Source organism: Moschus berezovskii, chromosome 12 (assembly GCF_049115385.1).
Source record: "Moschus berezovskii isolate FMDL1 chromosome 12, NW_MosBer_1.0, whole genome shotgun sequence".
Lineage (NCBI taxonomy): Eukaryota > Metazoa > Chordata > Mammalia > Artiodactyla > Moschidae > Moschus > Moschus berezovskii.
Genome location: NC_142471.1, coordinates 83,437,635 through 83,451,985, shown reverse-complemented (window position 1 = coordinate 83,451,985; position 14,351 = coordinate 83,437,635). Strand labels below are relative to the sequence as shown.

The following is a 14,351-nucleotide window of genomic DNA, read 5'->3' as shown; positions in this document are numbered from 1 at the left end:
AATGGTATCATTTCTCTAAGGCTCAGTTTGGTTTTTCTTCATCCCCACCCCAGCCCCCATTCTTTGGCTTAGCAACCTCTATTGCTCTCTCTTCAAGTTCACTACTTTTTTCCTTCTACAAGTTCATAGCTACTGTTCAGAGCCCTTTTGTTGAACTTCAAAATTTCTTTGTACTTTAAATTTTATTGTACTTTTCAAGTCCAGAATTCACACTTTTTTTAATGTATATATTTTTAAAATATATCAATGTATTCATTGATATTAAAGATTCACGTGACATTGTCATAATACCTCCTTTTACTTCGTTAATCATGCTTTAAACATTTTTTGCGTGAACATTTTTAAGAGCTATTTTAAAGTCTTCTTCTGTTATGTCCGACACCTGGTCATTTTAACTGGCAGTTTGTAATTTGTGTTGCCTGCTTTCTTTCTGCTTTGCAGATCATGCTTTCCTGTTGCTTTATATGCCTCATATTTTTTGTTGGCAAACAAATATATTAAATAATATATTGTAGTAACTGGATACTGGTCCCCCTCTCCCAGGGTTTAGTGTTTGTTTGTTTAGTGATTGTTTTAGTTATTTCAGTTCAGTTCAGTTCATTCGCTCAGTCGTGTCCGACTCTCCGCGACCCCATGAATCACAGCACGCCAGGCCTCCCTGTCCATCACCAACTCCCGGAGTTCACTCAAACTCATGTCCACAGAGTCCAGCCATCTCATTCTCTGTCGTCCCCTTCTCCTCCCGCCCCCAACCTTTCCCAGCATCAGAGTCTTTTCCAGTGAGTCAACTCGTCGCATGAGGTGGCCAAAGTATTGCAGTTTCAGCTTTAGCATCAGTCCTTCCAATGAACACCCGGGATTGATCTCCTTTAGAAAGGACTGGTTGGATCTCCTTGCAGTCCAAGGGACTCTCAAGAGTCTTCTCCAATACCACAGTTCAAAAGCATCAATTCTTCGGCGATCAGCTTTCTTCACAGTCCAATTCTCACATCCATACATGACCACGGGAAAAACCATAGCCTTGACTAGACAGACCTTGGTTGGCAAAGTAATGTCTCTGCTTTTTAATATGCTGTCTAGGTTGGTCATAACTTTCCTTCCAAGGAGTAAGCGTCTTTTAATTCCATGGCTGCAGTCAGCATCTGCAGTGATTTTGGAGCCCAAAAAAATAAAGTCTGACACTGTTTCCACTGTTTTTCCATCTATTTCCCATGAAGTGATGGGACCAGATGCCATGATCTTTGTTTTCTGAATGTTGAGCTTCAAGCCAACCTTTTCACTCTTCTCTTTCACTTTCGTCAAGAGGCTTTTGAGTTCCTCTTCATTTTCTGCCATAAGGGTAGTGTCATCTGCATATCTGAGGTTATTGATATTTCTCCCAGCAATCTAGATTCCAGCTTGTGCTTCTTCCAGCCCAGCATTCCTCATGATGTACTCTGCATATAAGTTAAATAAGCAAGGTGACAATATACAGCCTTGACGCACTCCTTTTCCTATTTGGAACCAGTCTATTGTTCCATGTCCAGTTCTAACTGTTGCTTCCTGACCTGCATACAGGTTTCTCAAGAGGCAGGTCAGGTGGTCTGGTAGGCCCATCTTTTTCAGAATGTTCCACAACTTATTGTGATCCACACAGTCAAAGGCTTTGGCATAGTCAATGAAGCAGAAATAGATGTTTTTCTGGAACTCTCTTGCTTTCTCCATGATCCAGCAGATGTTGGCAATTTGGTCTCTGGTGCCTCTGCCTTTTCTAAACCCTGCTTGAACATCTGGGAGTTCACGGTTCACATATTGCTGAAGCCTGGCTTGGAGAATTTTGAGCATGACTTTACTAGCATGTGAGATGAGTGCAATTGTGCGGTAGTTTGAGCATTCTTTGGCATTGCCTTTCTTTGGGATTGGAATGAAGACTGACCTTTTCCAGTCCTGTGGCCACTGCTGAGTTTTCCAAATTTGCTGGCATATTGAGTTCAGCACTTTCACAGCATCATCTTTCAAGATATGAAATAGCTCAACTGGAATTCCATCACCTCCACTAGCTTTGAGTTATTTGCCTGCATTATTTTAGTGGAGTGTTAAGCCTCTGACTTGTCTTTTGTTTTCAGCAATGCCCTGGAATGTTCCCTGACTCTAGCTGTTGGACGTTAGATGGAAGTGGGGTGAGGGGGTGGCAGAAGCCTGAGGTCCTCTTGGGTTGCCTCTCTTGGCAGAGAACCACTGTGTCATGAACCAGGGCATGGACAGTCAAGATGGCAGAATCCTTTGTGCGCTATGCCCAAGATAGAGTCTGCGTTTCTCAAGTGGGGACAGGCTCAATGAAAGGAGCTCCCAATTTCTTGCGCATTCTTGCCCTGCACTTAACCTCATCAGAGGTAGTCGAGGGCCAGATGAGAAACACTGATGACCTGTTCTTCCCTCTGACAGGGAACTGGAGTTGGGGCGCTGGTTATGGCAAGGCAGCCTGTGTTCTTGCCTTCAGCAGTCCAGAGTGAAATCTCTTTCTTGCTGAGCCTGTTGGTGGAGCAGTCTTGACTTCAGCACCACAGACTGTCACCTTTCTTACTACATTTCTATAGGTTTTCTTGAATAGAAGTTTCTTTACTTGCTGTTTGCCCTTGGAACCATTTCCAGAGGCCTTAATGTTTGTTTTAATAATTTCCCCACATTTACTGGGAGCAGGTCATTGAAGTGTCTCGTGCTGTTGTTATGAAAGTCCACCTTCCCAGATTGGTTTTTGAAGTTTTCTACAAGAGGAAATACAGGTAGCTTGTCTTCTGGGAACTTGAGTGTGAAAACTGACAGTTTTCAGTTGATAGGTTAACAAGAGATAAAGGCTAATGAAAGGATTTTGTGGTAGGGTGGGAAGACAAAGTTCAGTTCAGTCCCTCAATCATGTCCGACTCTTTGCTACCCCATGGAGCATGCCAGGCTTCCCTGTCCATCACCAACCCTCAGAGCTTACTCAAACTCATGTCCATTGAGTCGGTGATGCCATTCAACCATCTCATCCTCAGTGGTCCCCTTCTCCTCCTGCCTTCAATCTTTCTCAGCATCAGGGTCTTTTCTAGTGAGTCAGTTCTTCACATCAGGTGGCCAAAGTATTAGAGTTTCAGCTTCAGCATCAGTCCTTCCAATGAATATTCAGGACTGATTTCCTTTAGGATGGACTGGTTGGATCTTCTTGCTGTCCAAGGGACTCTCAGGAGTCTTCTCCTACACCACAGTTCAAAAGCATCAGTTCTCCGGCACTCAGCTTCCTTTATAGTCCAGCTCTTACATCTGTACATGACTACTGAAAGAACCATAGCTTTGACTAGACGGACCTTTGTTGGTAAAGTAACGTCTCTGCTTTTTAATATGCTGTCTAGGTTGGTTGTAACTTTTCTTCCAAGGAGCAAGCATCTTTTAATTTCATGGCTGCAGTCACCATCTGCAATGATTTGGGAGCCCGGAAAAATAAAGTCAGCCACTATTTCCACTGTTTCCACATCTGTTTGCCATGAGGTGATAGGACCAGATGCCATGATCTTAGTTTTCTGAATGTTGAGTTTTAAGGCAACATTTTTACTCTCCTCTTTCACTTTCATCAAGAGGCTCTTTAGTTCTTCTTTGCTTTCTGCCATAAGGGTGGTGTCATCTGCCTATCTGAGGTTATTGATATTTCTCCTGGCAATCTGGATTCCAGCTTGTGCTTCATCCAGTCCAGCATTTCTCATAATGTTCTCTGCTGCTGCTGCTAAGTCACTTCAGTCGTGTCCGACTCTGTGTGACCCCATAGACAGAAGCCCACCAGGCTCCCCCATCCCTGGGATTCTCCAGGCAAGAACACTGGAGTGGGTTGCCATTTCCTTCTCCAATGTGTGAAAGTGAAAAGGGAAAGTGAAGTCGCTCAGTCGTGTCCAACCCTCAGCGACTCCACGGACTGCAGCCCACCAGGCTCCTCCATCCATGGGATTTTCTAGGCAAGAGTACTGGAGTGGCTTGCCATTGCCTTCTCCGATGTTCTCTGCATATAAGTTAAATAAGCAGGGTGACAATACACAGCGTTGATATACTCCTTTCCTGATTTGGAACCAGTCTGTTGTTCCATGTGCAGTTCTAACTGTTGCTTCTTGACCTGAATCCAGATTTCTCAGGAGGCAGGTCAGGTGGTCTGATATTCCCATCTCTTTAAGAATTTTCCACAGTTTGTTGTGATCCACACAGTTCTAGGCTTTGGCATAGTCAATAAAACGGAGGTAGATGTTTTTCTGGAACTCTCTCGCTTTTTCCATGATCCAGTGGATGTTGGCAATTTGATCTCTGGTTCCTCTGCTTTTTCTAAATCTAGCTTGAACATCTGGAAGTTCACGTATTGCTGAAGTCTGGCTTGGAGAATTTTGAGCATTACTTTACTAGTGTGTGAGATGAGTGCAGTTGTGCAGTAGTTTGAGCATTCTTTGGCATTGCCTTTCTTTGGGATTGGAATGAAAACTAATCTTTTCCAGTCCTGTGGCCACTGCTGAGTTTTCCAAGTTTGCTGGCATATTGAGTGCAACACTTTCACATCATCATCCTTTAGGATTTGAAATAGTTCAACTGAAATTCCATCACCTCCACTAGCTTTGTTCGTAGTGATGCTTCCGAAGGCCCACTTGACTTCACATTCCAGGATGTCTGGCTCTAGGTGAGTGATCACACCATCGTGATTATCTGGGTCGTGAAGATCTTTTTTGTACAGTTCTTCTGTGTATTATTGCCACCTCTTCTTAATATCTTGTGCTTCTGTTAGGTCCCTACCATTTCTTTTCTTTATTGTGCCCATCTTTGCATGAAATGTCCCCTTGGGAAGACAAAAGGAAGGTATAGAAGTAGCCTGCTTCATTGTTTGGATTCCTTTATGGGTTTGACTAAAAATTTTGAAAACCAAGTGTTCTTTGTGAGTGTATGGATTCTGTTTATTAACTTGCTGAACAAGTAGCTTTTTGTTTATTTTGTTGAAGTATAGTTTAATTTGCAATGTTGTATTAATTACTACTATACAGCAAAGTGACTCAGTTATACACATACTTATTACTACATTCTGTTTCATACTCTTTTCCATTATGGTTTATCACAGAATATTGAATATAGTTCCCTGTGCTATACTGTAGGACCTTGTTGTTTATCCATCTATATATTAAAACTTATATGTGTTAACCCCAACCTCCAACTTCATCCCTCCCCCTTGGCAACCACCAGTCTGTTCTCCATGTCCATGATTCTGTTCATCTTTCATAGATAGGTTCATTTGTACCATATTTTAGACTCCACAGGGACTTCCCGGGTGGTTCAGTGCTTAAGACTTTGTACTCCAATGCAGGGGTCATTGGTTCAATCCCTGATTCAGAAACTAAGATCCCACATGCCGCATGGCTTGGCCTTAAAAAAGAAATAGATTCCACATATAGATGGTGATTGCAGCCATGAAATTAAAAGACGCTTACTCCTTGGAAGGAAAGTTATGACCAACCTAGATAGCATTTTAAAAAGCAGAGACATTACTTTGTCAACAAAGGTCCGTCTAGTCAAGGCTATGGTTTTTCCAGTGGTCATGTATGGATGTGAGAGTTGGACTATAAAGAAAGCTGAGTGCCGAAGTATGGATGCTTTTGAACTGTGGTGTTGGAGAAGACTCTTGAGAGTCCCTTGGACTACAAGGCGATCCAACCAGTCCATCCTAAAGGAGATCAGTCCTGGGTGTTCATTGGAAGGACTGATGTTGAAGGTAAAACTCCAATACTTTGGCCACCGCATGTGAAGAGCTGACTCATTTGAAAAGACCCTGATGCTGGGAAAGATGGAAGGCAGGAGGAGAAGGGGACGACAGAGGATGAGATGGTTGGATGGCATCACCGACTCAATGGACATGGGTTTGGGTGGACTCCGCGAGTTGGTGATGGACAGGGAGGCCTGGCGTGCTGCGGTTCATGGGGTCGTGAAGAGTCGGACACGACTGAGCGACTGAACTGAACTGATAAGTTATGTTACATGGTATCTGTCTTTGGCTTTCTGACTTACTTCGCTTAGTACAATAGTCTCTAGTTGCATCTGTTGACCTGTGCTGCTGCAAATGGTTATTTTGTTCTTTTATGGCTGAATTTAATATTTCATTGTATGTGTGTAGCACATCTTCTTTATACATTCATCTGTCTATGAACATTTAGAGGTTGTTTCCTTGTCTTGGCTGTTGTGAGTAGTGCTACTGTGAACATAGGGGTGTATGTATCTTTTTGAATTATAGTTTTGTCTAGATATATACCCAGGAGTATGGTTGCTGGATCATATGGTAATTCTATTTTTAGTTTTCTGAGGAACCTCTCTATTGTTTTCTAGAATGACTGTGACTACACCAACTTACATTACCACCAACCAGATAGGAGGGTTCCCTTTTCTCCATACCCTCCCCAGCATTTGTCATTTGTCGACTCTTTAATAATGGCCTTTCTGACCAGTTTGAGGTAGTCCCTCATTGTAATAATTTTGATTTGCATTTCTCGGATAATTAGTGATGTTGAGCATTTTTTCATGTGCTTTTTGGCCTTCTGTATTTCTTCTTTGGAGAAATGTCTTTTTAGATCTTCTACCCATTTTTATTTTGGGCTATTTTCTTGTTCAGTTGTATGAATTGTTGGTATATTTCAGAAATAAAGCCCATGTCAGTTGCATTGCATTATTTGCAAATATTTTCTCCCATTCTGTAGGTCATCTTTTTGTTTTGTTATTTGCTATACAAAAGCTTTTAAGTATGATTAGGTTCTATTTGTTTATATTTATTTCTATTGCCTTGGGAGGCTGACCTATGAAAATACTGGTATGACTTTTGTTAGAGAATGTTTTGCCTATGTTCTCTTCTAGGAGTTTTACGGTGTCATGTCTTAAAGTCTTTAAGCATTTTGATTCTGTTTTTGTGTATGATGAGAAGGTGTTGAACAAGTAGCTTTATCCCACTGTTTAGTGTGCTATTTTTAAATGAAATAATACATTTTTAAATTTTAGCTTATTTTTGTGCAGAAATCCTTTCAGCAACACTCCAGTAGTATTAATAAATCCAAATTAGATATTACAGCTTGTAACATTGAAATCACACACCTGTGAGAAATTTTTTAATGGAATTTTAGCTTTATATTTGACAAGAAAAATTAATCCATGGAGCAGCTGTGATTTAGCACCTGGATTATTCAAAGTTGCTAGTGTATGTAGTACTTTTTATGATTTTTTTGTTTTTAATAGAGTGACAGTAACATATTCTTCATTAGTTATAAGGCTTATTAAAAACACTCAGCTACAACATCCTCTGTCATTTCTATGATAGATGTAGTTTCTAACTTTTTTTCCTCTCAGAAATTTGGCGCCAGTCTGCTGAATCAAATAAGTTCAATGGAAACTAAGAAACTGAAGGGGCCTTTCTGTTTTCCATCTATTTCAGAGGCAGAAGAAAAGCACTGAGCATTATCTGTGTACCTACTTGCCTTTCCCTGAGTTTTTTTCTTTAATCCTGTTCATCGGGCCACCGTAAACTTGTATTTCTCTCCCTCTAACAATCTTTTTCAGTACAAACTGTTGAGGGCCATTCATATTCTCTTAATGTTTGTTTCATTTTTAATGTTGGATTTTTATAAACCAGATCAATACATGCTTCAGTCCTGATGGTATGTGTGAGGGGTTAGATAATTGTGAAACCAGATCACATCTGAGATTTCAAGGCATAAGTGCCCAACAATTTAAATAACTATAAGGGGACGACAGAGAATGAGATAGCTAGATGGCATCACCGACTCGATGGAGGTGAGTTTGAGTGAACTCTGGGAGTTGGTGATGGACAGGCAGGCCTGGCGTGTTGTGATTCATGGGGTCACAAAGAGTCGGACACGACTGAGCGACAGAACTGAAGATAAAGAAAAATGAAAGCAGTGTGTGTGATCTACCATGATAAAGGACCTAAAGCCGATTGTTAGGGTTTAAGTAGGCTTTGAGGAATAGGGGAAACTTCACTTGGAGAAGGAAATGGCAACCCACTCCAGTTTTCTTGCCTGGGAAAGCCCATGGATGGAGGAGCCTGGTAGGCTTCAGTCCATGGGGTCGCAAAGAGTTGGACACGACTGAGCAACTTCATTTTTCATTTTCACTTGGTTCAAAAGGCTTGAAAGCAGGAATACACATGGCATCTTCTGGGTTCATGAGGTGACTACTCTTCTAGATTGAAAAGTTTCTATTAAGGAAACATGCTATTGGAAAGATTTGTTTTGGTAGACCTTGAATATGAAACCAAGAACTTTTGACTATCTTTTGTATGGTTGGTGAGAAGGCATAAAGCTTTTGAGCAGACAACTGTCATATCTAGTGACAGCAAGTAGGGTTAATTGAAAACTATGGACCCTCAAGTCCAATTTTCTATTATTTTCTTTGTCCTTTCTTTAAATAGAGGAGTACGAATTATGTTTCAAATTAAAATTGTTTAAAGCCTGCAGTTTATAACTCACCACAGGCATTTCCATAAAAACCAAGAGTATTAACAATGAACACGTAAAGACCTGAATATTTCATAGGTGATGGAAGTGTTATGTAGTCTGGGCTTTGATGAAGTAAAAATAGCTTGAATTCTGGTTATGCCACTCACTATGTAATGTTGAACAAATTCTTTATCCTTTCTAACCCTTACTTCATCTGGAAAGGGAAGCTGGTAATATTGCCCACTCAGGAGTGTAAGCATGAATAAGATACAAAGCATGTAAAGCTCTAAGCACACTGCCTGGCAAATAGTAAACATCTCTGATAAAATAAATACCTTTGCTGCTGTTAATTGTTGTTATGTTATTATTTATCATTATCTAGTACTATCCAATTATATTGTTTCCCTGGAATAGTGCATTCTGAATTTTGATCTTGTTAGTGTAGGAACACTTCCCATCTGGTCCAGAAAAGAATCTCTCTCCTCCCCACTCAAGTGTCAGAGCCCACTGGTTGGCCTTAGATTTTCTTTAATTTTCTTCTTGGAGTCCTCCCTGGTCAATGAGGGCATGCCAGAAAAACCAGGGAGTTTTGACTGCCACAAAGAAAGCGCCATTTGCAGCCAGTTATGAGGGAGAGTGGTAAACTTTGGTTTTATAATTTACGTATTAGGAGTTTTATTTTGTGTTGTTTTCCTATAGGTAGGTTTTGTTACTATGCTTTAAAGTGTGATGTTTATTATTCAGAAGTTTAGACTTATCTTTACTTTTGTCAGGTATAAGCCGTTTTTCCCGTTCCAAACCTTGCAAGGATTTGAAGACGAAGACGAAGAGCATATCCATATACAACAATGGGCACTTACCGAAGGCCGCCTTAAAGTTACATTGCTAGAATGTAGCAGGTATGTTCTTTGTTATTACTACATTGGAGGAAAGAAGGTATACCAAAAATGTACTTGAGCAGTGTTTTTGCTTGTTCCCCTCTGTGTTAATTTATATTATATTATCTGTAAATTCTTTAATGGTAAATTTCATAAGAGTAGTCCTTTCTAACTTATAAAAAATATAAACTATATTTTAGAAAGCATGCTAATGGGGGGAATCATTTATCCTGCAGTAATTTCCAGACTTCTTAGATACATAATGCTCTGTTGGCATATTTCTTACTACCCGTTAGAAAGCTGTTCATAGAATAACAGTTTTGAAAATTGTTTTTTATAATTAAAAATACCCTGGAAAGTTGCAAAACCAGACTTGTAAACCCCTGTGGTTCTTAAATTTTAAGCTGGAAGGGAATCTCAGAAATAATCTGACCCAGCCTCTTTATTTTTCCATCCCTATAGTCTAAGCTGTGTTTATACTTTGCTTGAACTACTTACTACATTAGCCTCCTTCCTTATCTCTTAACACTGGTTACCAATATGACAACCAGAATAAGCTTTTCAAAATGCATGTCTGATTGTCCCTCTCCCACTTAAAGTTCTCTTAAAGCCTTCCCCATTCCTCTTAGACTGTAGACGCAAATCATTACCATGACATGCGTGCCCCTCTTTACCTCTCTAGTGTCTTTTTGTACTCAGCCCCTCACTCACAGTGCTTCAGCCGAAGAGGCCTTCCTAAGAGAAGAGGATGGCAGATTTTTTCTCTAAAGTGCCAGATAAGTAAATAGTCTAGGCTTTGGATTCACATGGTTTCTTTTGCAACTACTCAACTCTGCCTTGTAGTGTGAAAGCAGTCATAGATGAGGCAGTAGGTAAATGAATGGGCATGACTTAACTGTGTAACCAAAAAGCTGTGTTATATAAACTTTATAATTTTTATGTGTCATAAAGTTCTTTTAATTTTTTATTTTTAACCATTTGAAAATGTGAGAACTATCGGTAGCCCACAGGCCATAGAAAAACAAACAGTGGACTGGGTTTGGTCCATGGACCATAGTTTGCCATTCCCGGCCTTAGGTATTTAAACATACCAAGCTCCTTGTGTCTACTGCTTGTGGCTTTTAACCCTAGCTGCTGTTGTCTCCTTTGCTCACCATTCTTTTGCTGTGTCTGAGATACTGCTCACCTAAAGCTTTGGGTCAGTCTTGAAGCCAAGACTGCATGAAGGCATCAAGAGTGTAGTAAGGCATTGTTTAGGTCATGTTGAATTGAGATCAGTGATACAAAGAAAAACATGACAATTTGTGAAGTATATGTATCCTACTTTATTTTAATAAGGACCTGTATAACGAATCTCTGAAAGAATATACAGGAAACCAGTAAAGATTTTGATGGGGAAAAGGTGAAGGAAACTGGGTTAATGATGATAGGCAGGGGTGAAGGTGGGAGCCAAACTTCTCATTATAAACTTTTTTTGTATTGTTTCAGTTTTGTGACTGTATCACCTTGTCAAAAAAATAAAAACAAAAACTAGTATTTCTGGATAGTTGAAGGACAAAGCATGGACAGTAGTTCATGTTCTTATGTTGGTCCTTGTAGGCTTGGGTTATATAGTGCCAGCACCTTTCCCTGGGTGACAGCTTAATCTTGGGAACAAGCACACTATCTCAGTAGTTTTTGTTAATATGGTTACAAACTGGACCATGTCAAGTTACTTAGTGTTGCAGTGCTGTGTATTATTTACACAGTTTAAGGAGTACTTAAAATTGTTAATGGAGGAGAGAATAAATTACTATTTTCAACTCATCCTTGCTTTTTTGTCTTCGTGTTAAGAAGTCTAAACATTTGTCTCATTTTTATTAAAATCTTTTTTACGTTATTTTCTTCTAAACATTTTTGTTAGTGTAAAAATAGAACTCTCAATTCATATAGCTTCCAAGTTTCTAAGATTCACAATAAAGGAAAGATACTATTATAATCTCAGTATTTAAAATTTCCCCTACTGAATATAAATTCATCTTATGTGGTTTATTGTAATCTCTAAAATAGAAAGTGGCACTCTAGATAAAATAGAACAAATAATAATGTCCCCCTTTTTGGAGGAAAAACAAAAAAATGCTTATCGTTTATTTAAATTTTGGAAGCTTAAGGCTTAAGAGCTCTTAAAATATTTTTACAATGACTGCTTCACTTAGTAATATGAAAAGTTGTTGTTTAGTTGCTAAGTCATATCCGACTCTTTGTGACCTCATGGACCAGGCTCCTCTGTCCTCCACTATCTCTTGGAATTTGCTCAGATTCATATCCATTGAGTCAGTAATGCTATCTAACCATCTCATCTTTTGCAACCCACTTCGCCTTTTTTGCCTTCAATCTTTCCCATCATTAGGGTCTTTTCCAGTGAGCCAGCTCTTTACATCAGATGGCCAAAGTATTGGAGCTTCAACTTCAGCATCAGTCCTTCCAATGAGTATTCAGGGTTGATTTCCTTTTAGGATTCGCTGGTTTGATCTCCTTGCTGTCCAAGAACTCTCAAGAGTCTTCTCCAGCACTGCTGTTCAAAAGCATCAATTCTTTGGCACACAGCCTTCTTTATGGTCCAACTCTCACATCCATACATGACTACTGGAAAAACCATAGCTTTGACTATGCAGACATTTGTCAGCAAAGTGATGTCTTTGCTTTTTAATATGCTGTCTAGGTTTGTCATAACTTTCCTTCCAAAGAGCAAGTGTCTTTTAATTTCATGGCTGCAGTCACCATCAGCAATGATTTTGGAGCCCAAGAAAATAAAATCTGTCACTACTACTCTTCCCCTTCTACTTGCCATGACATGATGGGACCTGATGCTATGATTTTAGTTTTTTCGAATGTTCAGTTTCAAGACAGCTTTTTCAGTCTCTTCTTTCACCCTCATGAAGTGTCTCTTTAGTTCCTCTATACTTTCTGCCATTAGAGCAGTATCATCTGCATATCTGAGGTTGTTGAGATTTCTCCTGGCAATCTTAATTCTAGCCTGTGATTCATCCAGCCCAGCGTTTCACATGATGTACTCTGCTCAGAAGTTGATAATATACAGCCTTGTTGTACTACTTTTCCAATTTTGAACCAGTGAGTTCCATGTCTGGTTGTAACTGTTCCTTCTTGACCTGCCTACAGGTTTCTCAGGAAACAGGTTAAGATGATCTGGTACTCCCATCTCTTAAAGAATTTTCCACAGTTTGTTGTGATCCACACAATCAGAGGCTTTAGCACAGAAGCAAAAGTAGATGTTTTTCTGGAACTCCCTTGCTTTCTCCATGATCCAGCAAATGTTGGCAATTTAATCTCTAGTTCCTCTGCCTCTTCGAAACCCAGCTTCATATAAGAAGATGTGAAACAAATAGAAGAATGTTTTAGAATGATCAAATTTTTGAAAGAGCATAAACCAATTAAGATTAGAACATATCTGTAGACCACTTGTATATTTATAAAATTGTTCTAAATTAGCATGCTATCATGATTTGAAGTTTCTTAGGTTTTTAACCTTTAGGCATGCATATTCACATTTCTCCTCCTTGAGACCTATTTAAACATGTCAAAGTTGTTCCAGTATCATAGGGATCACTCAGTATTGTTACCTTCGTGCATGCTTAGTCTCTTCAGTTATGTCAACCCATGGACTGCAGCCTGCCAGGCTCCTCTGTCTGTGGGCTTCTCTAGGCAAAAATACTAGAGTGGGTTGCCATCTCCTCCTGCAGAGGATCTTCCCAATCCAGGGGTCACACCTGCATCTGCTGCATCTCCTGCGTTGGCAGGCAGACAGATTCTTTACCACTGAGCCACCTGGGAAGCCCAGTGTTGTTATAGTTTTAACTTAGTGTATTTTTTAAAATTTTTATCTTTCGGTTGCAGTGGGTCTTTATTGCTGCACACAGGCTTTCTCTAGTTGCGATGAGAGGGGCTACTCTTTGTGGCAGTGCATGGGCTTCTGATTGTGGTGGCTTTTCGTTGTGGAACACAGGCCCTGGGCACGTGGGCTTCAGTAGTTGCGTCACACAGGCTCAGTAGTTGTGGCTTGTGGGCTCTAGAGCACAGGCGCAGAAGTGGGCTCTAGAGCACAGGCGCAGAAGTTGTGGCAAATGGGCTTAGTTGCTCCATAGCATGTGGAGTCCTCCTGGACCAGGGATCGAACCCATGTCCCCTGCATTGGCCGGTAGATTCTTATCCACTCTGCCACCAGGGAAGTCCCCTAGCTTAATATTCTTTTAAATGTTTGTTTCTTAAGCATTTTTGAACTTGACATTGAATCAAGTAAAATATAACTTTAATAATGTTTTCCCGAAATCCAAGAAAGGATCATACTCATCACCCACAGACAGTGATGGCTTTCTGCAAGGATTTCTTTTTTTTTTTTTAAACTTTATTTTGAAATAATGGTTCTCTGTGAGGATTTTTTTCTTTCTTAACTTTATTTTGAATTTCAGACTTCCAGAAGTCTGTGTGAAGATTTAGCAAACTTACCTGTTGTAATTTAAGAGTAAGTTTTGCCAAAGAGGAAACAAGTTAGAAGTATTCATACTGAACTGTTTACTGAAAATACTGGCGTTGTACAGCTGGAAGCTTTATGCTTCAGAAGGCAACGCGAAGTAGAAACAATCCTGAGTTTTGAGTTAGCAAGTGCTATGTTCACATCCTGGCGATATGCTTTTACTGTTTGTTACATGTTCTTGGGCAAATTACACATCTGTAAAAATGGACAAGTATGCTGATTTGCTGGTCATTGTGATCAGAGATAGGTAAATAAACTGTAGTGCCTGCTGCTGCTGCTAAGTCGCTTCAGTCATGTCCGACTCTGCGACCCCATAGACGGCAGCCCACCAGGCTCCTCTGTCCCTGGGATTCTCCAGGGAAGAATACTGGAGTGGTTTGCCATTTCCTTCTCCAATGCATGCATGCATGCTAAGTTACTTCAGTTGTGTCTGACTCTGTGCGACGCTACGGACAGCAGCCCACCAGGCTC

At 40.2% G+C, this 14,351-nt stretch overlaps 1 protein-coding gene across 1 annotated transcript in view; it reads left to right on the top strand.

Annotated features, from left to right (window-relative positions):
* PDZD8 (PDZ domain containing 8) overlaps nt 1–14,351 on the top strand; it is an 85,186-nt gene that overhangs the window by 21,201 nt on the left and 49,634 nt on the right. The window contains exon 2 of the mRNA XM_055424564.2: nt 9,245–9,370. Within this exon, the coding sequence (XP_055280539.2) occupies nt 9,245–9,370 (126 nt within the window). The remainder of the gene's footprint in view (nt 1–9,244; nt 9,371–14,351) is intronic.